The sequence below is a fragment of the Galeopterus variegatus genome, unplaced genomic scaffold, assembly GCF_000696425.1.
Source record: "Galeopterus variegatus unplaced genomic scaffold, G_variegatus-3.0.2 Scaffold6235, whole genome shotgun sequence".
NCBI lineage: Eukaryota > Metazoa > Chordata > Mammalia > Dermoptera > Cynocephalidae > Galeopterus > Galeopterus variegatus.
In genome coordinates, this window is record NW_007732346.1 from 26,919 (window position 1) to 38,215 (window position 11,297).

The 11,297-nt window shown below is 54.8% G+C and overlaps 1 protein-coding gene across 1 annotated transcript; it reads right to left on the minus strand.

Moving 5' to 3' along the window:
• Positions 1-6,072: 6,072 nt before the first annotated feature.
• TMEM59L (transmembrane protein 59-like) lies at positions 6,073-11,292 on the minus strand. The gene is made up of 8 exons (XM_008590622.1): positions 11,143-11,292; positions 10,180-10,324; positions 10,000-10,103; positions 8,736-8,888; positions 7,765-7,867; positions 7,198-7,315; positions 6,984-7,101; positions 6,073-6,701 (listed from the first exon to the last, which is right to left on the minus strand). Exons 1-8 carry the CDS (start codon positions 11,290-11,292, stop codon positions 6,573-6,575), a joined length of 1,020 nt encoding a protein of 339 aa, XP_008588844.1. The 3' UTR covers positions 6,073-6,572.
• Positions 11,293-11,297: the final 5 nt, after the last annotated feature.

Genomic DNA, 11,297 nt, shown 5'->3' on the forward strand with positions numbered 1-11,297 from the left:
CGAACCCGTGGCCTTGGTGTTATCAGCACCGCACTCTCCCAAGTGAGCCACGGGCCGGCCTAAAAGCTGATTTATTTTTTTTAAAAAAAGTCAAATTGACCCAAGATGATAGAAGTCAGAGCTGGGGCTACCTCTAGGAGATGACCTACTGGGTGGGGCCCAAGGGAGCCCCGGGGACTAGGTGCTGGGCTACCGCTGGACATTTGACTGTAAGCATGCCAGATAAGATCTTTACCTTCATGTTCCAGAATATTCTGGAATGTATATTCTAATGGGAAAAACAAATCTGAGACACACGCACACTGATCAGTGACCAAAACTGTTGAAGATGGTGATAACTGCCATGAAGGCAATGGACTGAGACAGAGGTCTCCCTATTTGTTTAGCCAGGAGGTCAGAGAGAGCCTCTCTGAGGAGGTGGTGTTCCAGCTTTAGAAAGAGCAGGGAACAGGACATTCTAGAATGTTCCAAGACATTCCATAACATGGCGGAAGGGTCTAGAATGTTCCAGAAGGGTCTAGAATGTTCCAGAATATTCTGGGTGGCCATAAGGTGGAGGGCCTGAGCCTAGCATCAGGAAGAACTCAAGGGACAGAGATGAGGAATTGGCTTGGGGGAAGCAGGCAAGGCGGAGCAAAGAGGGAGAGCATTGTTGACAAAGATGTATTGAGAGCAGCCTCCTCAGTGTGTGGGACACAGCTGTGACCAAGATGCCTAGCTCATCACATCTGGCAGAGGGAACATATATTAAATCAATCATCACACAAGCAAACAAGCAGTCACTTAATCGTCAACATGACAAAGGCTTGAGTTGGGGTGTTGTGATTTAGAGGGGCCTGGGCTGAGCTAGGAGATCAGGGAGGGGCATTCTGGCTAGAGAGTTGGCCAGAAGGAGTGCAGAGGGAACAGCTTTTCAGGCAGAGGGAACAGCCTCTGTGGGGGCCCTGAGGAGAGAGAGCGTGCCAGGAGCAGCATGGAGCCCAGCAGGGACCTATGCAGCCCCCAGGTGGAGCCCGGCCTGAGGTCTTCCCACACCCCCTGGAAGAGACAGCTATGAGCCCCTATCCGTCCCTCCAAGCATTTACAGTGTCTGTTGTGTGCCCACTGGACGCCAGGGACACCCTGTTCCCTCCCTTCCCTGGTGGATTATTACCCCTAGGCCTGGAACTCAGGCCTATCGCCAAGGAACCAGAACTGGCCAGTTGCTATGGCAACCCTGTGCTACTCAGACACATGGGTGCTCCTGCCGGTTGCCATGACGCCAGCCAGACACCCACCCACCACCAGGTCTGTGTGTGGTGGGTGCAGGAGGAAGATGGAGGGAGGGGAGGGCTCCGGGGACAGAAGAGGGAACTGAGGCTTAGAGAGCCATGGTGAGTCTGGTCCTCAGCCACATGGTCAAAGGGGGTCTCTCTCATAAGACTCCAGAAAGGACCAAGGGTCAGTTACCAGGCAGAGCAGCCACAAGGCCTTTGCAAGGCCCTCAGGGCCCCTCTCCAGTGGTCCCAGTTGCCCCTGTCAGGCAATTCCTCTGTGACCTGTGTTTATGGATGCTGGGGTCACAGCAGACTGAGTCCTGCCCTCACAGTACACCCGCTCTGGGGTGGGGGAGGAGACAGGCAGTGAATCCATAAAAGAGTAGATGAAGGAGAAAGGCTCAGCAGGCCATGAGAGGGGGGCCCGGAACCCTCAGGGCAGAGGTGACATGAGATTCAAAAACTGAACCAAGCAGTGGAGCCAGGCATGCTAGGGAAGGAGTATTTCTGGCAGAGGGCACAGCCGTGCAAGGGGTGTGGCTGGGGAGGGAAGTAGAGGGAGCGGCAGGCAGGGGGTAGCAGGGGCTGGGTCCAGTGGACCCCATGAGCAATGAGCAAAGCCCATGGAAAGGCAGGTCATGTGAGGGGACATGACACACAGCGCATGCACACACACACACACAGCTCTGATAAACACACAGACACTTGACACTTTTTACCTGCACCTGGGATACCTGCTTTCTCCCCGATTCTATCCATTCCTCAAGCCCAACTCAGCTGCCACCTCCTCCAGGCAGCCAACATTCACCACCTGGTGGGAAGGGCCACCTCTCCCACTCCCACAAGCCCACAGAGCTCACAGTTTATTTATTTATTTATTTATTGTCTTTTTTCGTGACCAGTAAGGGGATTGCAACCCTTGGTGTGGTGTCGCCCACACCGCGCTCAGCCATTGAGCACACCGGCCAGTCCTACATAGGATCCGAACCCGCGGCGGGAGCGTCGCTGCGCTCCCAGCGCCGCACTCTCCCAAGTGCGCCACGGGGCCGGCCCAGAGCTCACAGTTTAGACCCACACTGCCTGGCATTTTTCATCCTACATTTAGGAGGCATCCACTCTGGGCCCAGCCCTGCACTGGTCACTGGGGCTTCAAGAATTAATGCACTAGGGGGCTGGCTGTTTAGCTCCGTTAGTTAGCATGGTGTTAATAACACCAAAGTCAAGGGTTAGGATCCCTGTACCCTTCAGCTGCCAAAAAAAAAAACATTAAAAGGATTAATGCACTAGACACACAACAGTAAAAAACAAAAGAAAAGAAAACAAAAAACACTCTTCCCTCAGGGGGCTCAGTCTTGAGAGAGTAGAGAGAAGTGAGAGAAAGAGGAATCAGTCACTGCTCTTCAGTTCCAAGAAGACCAACAAAATGGGCTTATGCAGAAAATCAAGGGCCAGGGTGAACTTCAGGCACAGCTTGATCCAGGAAGCCCAACAATGACAAAACACACAGTTTCTCTCCATCCCTCTGACGGGCACTTTGCGGAGGTGATAAATGGCCTTCAACAGCTCCAGATTTACATCCTCCCAGCTCAGCAACCCCAGTTCACAGTGCTTGTCTCTCTCCTGATAAATCCCACCAACCCCTGAAGAGGCTGGAGTCAGGTTGTTCAACTTCCCCTGAGCCACACAGGCCAATGGGGACCAGACCAAACCAGAGTTCTGTTAGGAAGGAGGAAGAGGGCAAGAGGGCCAAGGTAGATTCCTGCCACCCATGACGGCATTCCAAGCAGCAGGAGAGTTATAGCAAAGGCCCAGAGGCTGCATCATTGAGGCTACTTACTGCTGGGAACAGAGAGGATGAGCCCGTTTCGGTCTCCAAGACCAAAAGGTGGGAGGGACATAGCAGGAGAGGTGGCCATCAGGTTGGCAAGGATTGAAAGCCTTTAGAAGGTAGGCACGGGGGCCGGCCTGTGGCTCACTCGGGAGAGTGCGGTGCTGATAACACCAAGGCCACGGGTTCGGATCCCATATAGGGATGGCCGGTTTGCTCACTGGGTGAGTGTGGTGCTGACAACACCAAGTCAAGGGTTAAGATCCCCTTACCGGTCATCTTTTTTTTTAAAAAAAAAAAAAAAGAAGGTAGGCACGGGAAATCAGGTGGTGTCCGAGAGCAACAGGGAGTCACATGTCGAGGGTCAGCCAGGGAGGGACATGGCCTGACCCCACATAGGGAGTGGACTTGACAGAATGAGGCTGGGTCTGGGAAACCTTGAAAGAGGCTCTTCTAGAGTCTGAGAGGGAAACTGATCACCTCCTCACTGCCGGGTCACATAGGAGACCCTTCATGGGGTTTATAAAATTGTGTGAAAGGATGCTGACATTGAAACAAGCAAGTATTAATCAATTACAAATGTAGCAAGAGCAGGGAATCTGGACAGGGAACCAAACACGGGTGTCACAAGGGATGCTGGCCCAGTCTGGGGAGGCAGGGATATCTTCTGCTGAGGAGGAGCCATTTAGTTGAAAACTTGGGTAGTGCAGGGCTGGGAGGATGTTCCTGGCAGGGGGACATGCAGGTACAAAGGCCCTGGGACTGGAGGGGACAAGTGATACACTCAAGAAATCCAGAGAGAACCCCATGGCTGGAGCATGGTGAACGAGGGGCAGAGCCTCTGCAGAAGCAGTTGGAGATATTAGTGGGCTATACTGTGGGGGTCTGGCTGGTACATTTGGATGTTTGGGCTCCTCGTGGTAACAGTAAAATTGGAAGCAGGTGATGTCTGGGATTGGATTTGCTTTATACTGGATGGAACTGGAGGGCGGCTAGAGGGGAGGCAAGGAGCCTCAAGAGGAGGCCGGCACAGTTGAGCAAGAGGCAGGCAGCTGGAACCTGGGTGGTTGCCATGGAGACAAAGGGAAGCAAGTGGGCTAGAGGAGGGCTCTGGAGGCCAAGAGATGAGCCTTGTAGATAGAAGGAGATGGGATAAGGAAAGGAAGAATCAAGATGCTGCCCAGACGTCCAGAGCCATTGAGACGGGAGGCTGGGGGCAGGTGGGGATGCAAGGTAGGAATGAATAGGGTTCCCTTTCAAGCTGGGCTGATCGGTTACAGCAGCCATTTAAATAGAGGTGGTAACTGCACAATTGTGGATAAACTTAATACCACTGAATTGCTCACTTAAAAACTCATTAAAACAGCAAATTTTATGTTTTATACATATATATATATTTTTACACCACAATAAAAAATAGGAGAAAAACCTCAAATGCTCATCAACTCAGACTAAATAAGAAACATAATTCCTCAGTTGCACCAGCCACATTGCAAGGGCTCAGTAACTCCAGGTGGCTGGGGAGGCACAGACATAAAATTTCCATCATGGAAGAAAGTTCTACGAGGCAGGGCTGGCCTGCTGTCCCTTCTCACCTCCACCCAGGTCTCATTCCCTAGGCAACTTTCTTAGGGGCTGCCCTGAAGCCACACGCAGGGCCTAGAATGACCCCGAGGGGCCCATAACAGCGTCTTGGTTGAATCCCGATGTTCATGGTACCAGGCAGGGTCCCAGCAGCAAGCAGGAGCTGCTCAGAATGGATGATTCAGGAGAGTCGTGATAAAGCCATCACAATTTTCAGTCTGGCTGGTAGTTGGTTAGAGCACAACCTTATAACACCAAAGTCACAGGATCGGATCCCTGTACTTACCAGCTTCAAAAAAAAAAGGCGGGGGTGGGGGCTATTTTCAAACGTATGGACAGGGTTTGGGTAAGTAGTGGGGTGGTGTAGAACCCAGGATGAGTGACAATGGGAGTTGTCACCATACCCAGGCTGAGGCTCCCAGACACAGAGAAGCAGGAGAGGCTGCCTGGCAAGAGATGTGGTCTTGGGGAGGGGATGCCAGGAGGAACAGCAGGGAAGGTCGTGACTCCTCCTGCTGTGGATTGAATGTTTCTCCCAAGGTCAGTGAAACTTAATCACCACTGTAACCTTGGAGGGTGAGAAATCCTAGTATGATAATTGAAAGGTGGGGCCTCCCAGAGGTGATCAGATGTGCTCATGTGTGCTCATGGGCATGGTTCTGTTGGTGTTAAAAAGAGAGCACGTGAGAGTCTCTCTTGCTTCTACCTGTCTCGCAATGTGATAACTTGTGTCCCTGAAGTCACCACCAAAGAAGGGCCTCACCCAATGTGCTCCCTGGACTTTGGACTTCCCAGCCTCTGAAACTATAAGCAATAAATTTCATTTTCTTATAAATTACCCAGTTTCAGGTATTTGTGTTATAAGCAACAGAAATGGACTAATACACCTCCCTTCTCCCACCTCCTGCCAGTGGTCCCTCTGGCTGATTCTAGTGGAAGGTGGAGGACCCGAGTGGATCAACCTTCCAGAACTTGGAGCAAGGTGGAATGAAGGGGTCGATACCCAGCCCCACTCAGCTCCTTCTTATGCACTTCGCTAACCCATCACCCACCCTTCATTGCATCTGCCTGGAGCCCCTGGACACCTCCACCCCATTGTCTGTTGGCTGGGACCACCATGTCCTTCATTTTGAACTCTGCCCAGGAGATGAGCCTTGCATCAGCCAGGAAGCTCTGGTTGCAAGCAACAGAAACCAACTCCAGTCAACTGAAGCTAAAATCGGGTTTATTGGAAGGATCTAGAAGAACCCAAAGAATGGACAGGAAAGATGGAGGGACAGGGCTGTGGCCTGTTCAGAGTGTGGCTGCTCCCATCCTGCATGACTTCCCTCGAATGCTAAGCAGGGGTCAAGGCCACGCTCAGGCCACCCCCCAAGGGCAGACAGAAGCAGGCTCAGACCAAGATGTCTTTTATATACATAGTTTATTCCTCCCCATTCCCATGCCACAACCCCAGCCCCCTTCCAGCATGAAGCTGCCCACCGCTCCGCCCCTCTCTTGGGGGCTGGGTCTCTGGTGGTGTGCAGGGGAAGGAGGGGCAGCCCTGGCAGGAGGCACTGCCCTGCAGCCTCCCCCAGAGACGGGGCAGAGAAGGAAGAAGGCAGGAGACACAAGACTGGGGCTCAAATACTCAGAAAGCCACATGACAGAAGACAGAAAGTAGCACACCCCGGGGAAAGCCAGGACGGGAAGAAACCAAGGCCAAATTACCGCCCCACCCCCACCCCAGCAGAAGCATCATGCCCCCAGGACTCAGGGCAGCAAGGGGTGGGACTGGGGGGAGAAGAAGAATCTGGGGATGGAAGAGTCCAAGGAGGGTCCCACCCTGGCCTCGGACTCCTGGGCACAGGGCAAGTGAGGCCCGAGGGGCTGCTGCGCTTGGCCGTGCCCAGGCTGATGGAGGCTTACAGCTTGGTCAGGTCCAGCTTCAGCTTGTAGGGTGGGAGGCTGTCCTCATAGGTGTGTGATGGGGGAGGATACAGGGACCAGTCTGGCTCTATCATGAAGCCCTTGTGCTGCTCCAGGGTCAGAGGCTGCAGGGAGAGAGGGAGGAGGAGGGAAGGGAGGGAGGGAAAGAGGGAGCCCCGCCATCCCAACAAAGCTCCTTTCCACCCCTGATTTCATGATGCCCCAACTCAGCATGGGCGTTCCTCTCCCCCACTTCATAGGGGAGTGGAGAAACTTGTCCAATGTCATGCAGCAGGTCAGGGGTCCTTGTGTCCATGGCAGGGGGTGGACAAATCCAGGTCTAAAGAGTAGCTCTCTCTGCCTCCCTCCACTCCCTCAGCCCAGCACCACCCACTAGTGCCACCCACCTGGAGCTTGAGATGCTGGCCTGGCGCGGTCACCAGGGTGGAGCAGCTCAGCCACAGCATCACCAGCACAGACAGGAAGAGGCAGCAGGCCAGGATCCAGCGAGGCAGTCCCGAGCGCCTGCCCCACCCAGCAGGTACCACTCAGTTGCCCCAGCCGGGGTCAGGAAGACCCTCAGCCTCACCCCCACCCCACCCCCAGGGTCCTGCCACCCACCGGGACATGCAACTGAGGAAGTCATTGTCCTGCGGCTCTTCAGACTCCAACTTGGCCTTGCTGCTGGTCTTGACTCGGATCCGGGCCTTCCTCACCTTGTCCAAGGGGCCTACAGGGTCTGACAGATAGTTTCCCACTTAGCAGGTTCCAGCATCTGCCAAGAGCCTGCAGTAGCCATGGGGGAGAAGAGAGGCCAGGACCTGGGGCACTCGGGCATGGAGTCCCGGAATGGAGATCAGAACCCTGGGAGATGGACCATAGGACCTAAGGAGGTTCTTAGAACCACAGAACCATAGAACCATGGAACCCCAAGAGACGGACCATGGAGCCCTGTGAGATTAACCATGGGACCTGGGAGGTGAATGAAGGAACCCTAGGAGATGAACCAGGGAACCCTGGGAGATAGACCAAGGAACTCTGAGATAAACAATGGAACACTGGAGATGGAACATGGAACCCCAGGAGTTGAGAGATAGAGATCCCAATCATACAGGGTCCATTTGCCAGGAGGACTCCTTGTGGCAGTGGTCACCCATGGAAGGAACAATGGTCTAGGTTGGACCTTACCCACATGCACCTCCAAGGCCTCAGGATGGGATCCCCGCCAGGTCACCTCCACTCGCTGCAGATGGCCTCCCTGGAACCCAAGGCTCTCTACTACGGGCTGGGTCTGGGCCAAGAACAAGATAGCACAGAGAGGCTCATTAGGAGGGTCCTGATAGGCACCTCTCTGTGCCCCAGTGGGCTAGTGTCCCATGCACCTAGTTCTACCAGAGTGGAGGAGGCTATGGGCTGTGGCCTGTGATGTCAGGGACGTTGTTCCCTGCTGTCATGAGCCACTCCATTTGCCTTAACTCCACCCTTGAGCTCCCAAACTAAGAACTTGACCCAGGCCAAGCCGACAGAATCACAGTGATTGGCTGAGGGATGGTCACATGACCCAAACAAGACCAATTGCAGTAAATCCCAACTTAGTTAAAAACCCCAGAGGGCTGGCCCGTGGCTCATTTGGGAGGGTGTGGTGCTGATAACACCAAGGCCACGGGTTCGGATTCCTATATAGGGATGGCCAGTTAGCTCACTTGGGAGAACATGGTGCTGACAACACCAAGTCAAGGGTTAAGATCCCCTTACCGGTCATCTAAAACAACAAAACCCCCAGAAAGTGGGCTGCTATAATACCAATGTCAAGGGTCCAGATCCCTGGACTGGCCATCAGCCACGAAAACACACACACACACACACACACACACACACACACACAAAAAAAAAAAAAAAAAAAAACCCTGGAGAGGTTGTAAGCTAGAGCCTCTGGCATCTACCGTACTGTCAGGAGAGAAGCACACGTCTGATAATGAAGTCACCAGAGGAAAGCAGAATCAACAGGAGGAGTGAGACACTGAGCCCCTGGATCCAGCTGTGCCTGAAGCTCGCCTACGGTGGACTTTGCATCTCATGAGCCAAGAACCAATGCATCCCACCTTCTCACCCTGACCACCCACTTGCCACTCTGGTGTGGCCCCTGCCAGAGCCCTCACCTGGAACACCACCACCTTTCCATTGTCAGTCTGCAGGTAGTATGTCCAGGTGGAGGAGATGAAGCCCTGGGCTGAGTTGACAAGGTCATTGCAGAGGGTGGAAAACAAGTCCAGGAGGGAGAGGGCCCCGCTTGGAGCTTCCAGGACCTTTCTCTGGTGAGGGGAAGCCCAAGGCACAAAAATGTCACTTAAGTAGGGCATTAACCAATTGGGACAGGGGAGCTGAGAGAATTCACTGTGATTGAATTTGGTTAAGTGATTTGGAACCACAGGGCTTCATATAGTGAACACAGACCTTAGCACTGCAGTTGGCTTGCCATGCACCCTGGGGAAATGGATTGCCTTCTCTGAGCCCTGAAATGGGGGTGACTCTCTTTCCTCATGGGGTTGCTATGAGATTTCAACTAGATGATGTCTGCCAAGTGCCACGAGCACCTAATGCATAGTAACTGCTATTACTAAAAATGTCACCATCCTCATTATTCTTATTTTGACAGTGTCCAGAGGGAGCTCCAGATGGGAAGGGCCAATAGTGCAGTGCGCTTTTCTAAACAGTAAAAGCCCAGAGAAGATGGAGCGAAATGGATGAAGAGGAAAAGGCTTTCTGGGGAGTCCCAGTTCAGGGGTTTCTGGCTATGCTGCACAACTTTCTGTGCCTCAGTTTCCCCTGATGCATCATTGCCTAGACTCGCCCATGGACTATGACAGGTGAGCAGTTATTATTTCTCCCCCAGGATGATGTGTGTGTGCTTGGGAGGCTATTCCTCCCTGAACCTCAGTTCTGAGCCCCTCCAGATGAAGTGACCACCTGCTCATCACAGGGTAAGTGCTTAGGCCAGCACCTGGCAGCTCTGGTAGCACTGAAGATGCATGAGGTGAGGAGTGGCCAAACCTTGCCTCTTGCACAACCCTAACTGTGGGACCTGGGCAGTTTCTCCCTGGGCACAAAATACGGGTGACACTGTTCTTGGTGACTCTAAGTGACACAAAGAATTTGGGACAGGCTGGTATCAGGCCTGAACCAGGACAAATACTTGATAAATGGTGGCTGTTTTCTGCCACCTTTCTAAAGGTGGTGGAGGATGGGGGGTGGAGGTTGGTCCCCTGTCACAGAGATGACAACTGAGGCTGGAGACATGACATGGCTTGATTGAGGTCACCCAGGCAAAGGAACATGGAGCCTGGGAGAGTCTAGATGTGAGTGCAGATTTGGGGATTAGAGGGGAGGTGGTGGGTCTGGGACCGCAAGTGGGAGGGTGTCCACCTTCTGCTCCAGCTGGGACTCGGGCTCCGGCTCCAGGGTCTGGCTCCAGCAGCCCTCACTGCAGGCCTGCTGTTCCATCTCCTTCATGTAGGCTTCCACACAGGCTGCAGGGGGGAGGAGGGGTTGACTGGGGTGGGCCACCTCTCTTCACCCTAGCCCACCCACCTGACCAGCCCTCACCTGCTTCACACTCAGTCTGGGTGGCATTGGGCTTGGAGCTCCTGGCCACAAATCGGCAGATGGAGAAGAGGCGGCAGCCACGCTCGCAAGCGCTGATCAGAACGGCTCTGTCATATGGGGACTCGGAGGAGCCCTCAAGCCCAGGCTGGGGAGGTGGGAAACACGTGGCTCAGGCAAGGGGAAGGGGCGGGAGGAGGCGGGGGACTGAAAGCATCCAGGGAAGAAAGGAGAAAGTTTGGTCCCCCTCAATTCTAGAGAGATAGGGATGAGATTGAGGGAGGCTGAGGATATTAATGGGGGCTCTCAGCTCTGCGGAGGAGAGGGGGAGGGGCTTGAGAAGGGGAATGGGCCATGAAATACACAATGAGTGGGGCAAAATGGGCCCCCCCCGTGGGCTCCAGGGAGGAGGGGACGGATGGAAAGGGATTCCCAAGCCCAGCGGGGCACTCAGAGGAGGAGGTTTGGTCACCCTCTGCATCAGGCTTGGGCGGTGACGATGATATGACTAGGAGCTGCTAGCCCCGAGGAGGAGCAGGGAAGAGGATGTGGAAGAGGAGGGGGGACCCTCAGGCCTGAGGGAGGTGGGGGATAAGCGCCTGAGGGTCCTTGCGCAGCAGAGTGCAGCGGAAGCCTGCGAGATGGCATCTGGAGCCTCAGTTCCAGCCCCACCCACGCGTGGAAGGACCCCCTCACGCACTTATCGGAAGAATCTACATGCCCAAACCCTCCCCTACCAGAGGGACCCACCGCCCCTCCTCCGCGGAAGGAACACCCCCGTCCCTATCGGAGGAACCTCCGGCCCCTCCCCCAGTGGAGACCCTCCCCCCCGGCTCTCGACTCCTCCCCCTCCCCGACCCTCCGAGGGACCCCTGTCTCCTGCTTTCATCCCAGGCAACCGCATCCCCAGCGCCGCCCCCATCGGAGAGATCCCGGGTCCCAGGACTGGCGCCGCACGCGCCTCACCTGCGAGGGCCGCGGGCCGGGGTCGCGCTCGCGGCATCGCAGCTGGCAGTTCTGCGTGTCCCCAAGCTGCGGGGCGAACGGGTCGCGGGCGGGCGGCGCGGAGGCAGCAGGCTGCGATGTCAGCAGCAGCAGCAGCGGCAGCAGCGGCATCGGCG

Coding starts and splice junctions, on each gene's coding strand:
- TMEM59L (XM_008590622.1), bottom strand. CDS start 11,292: ATGCCGCTGCTGCCGCTGCTGCTGCTGCTGACATCGCAGCCTGCTGCC. Junction 7,316..7,764: donor GGCCTTGGAGGTGCATGTGG/GTAAGGTCCAAC, acceptor ACTATCTGTCAG/ACCCTGTAGGCCCCTTGGAC. Junction 7,102..7,197: donor TTCCTCAGTTGCATGTCCCG/GTGGGTGGCAGG, acceptor TGGGTGGGGCAG/GCGCTCGGGACTGCCTCGCT.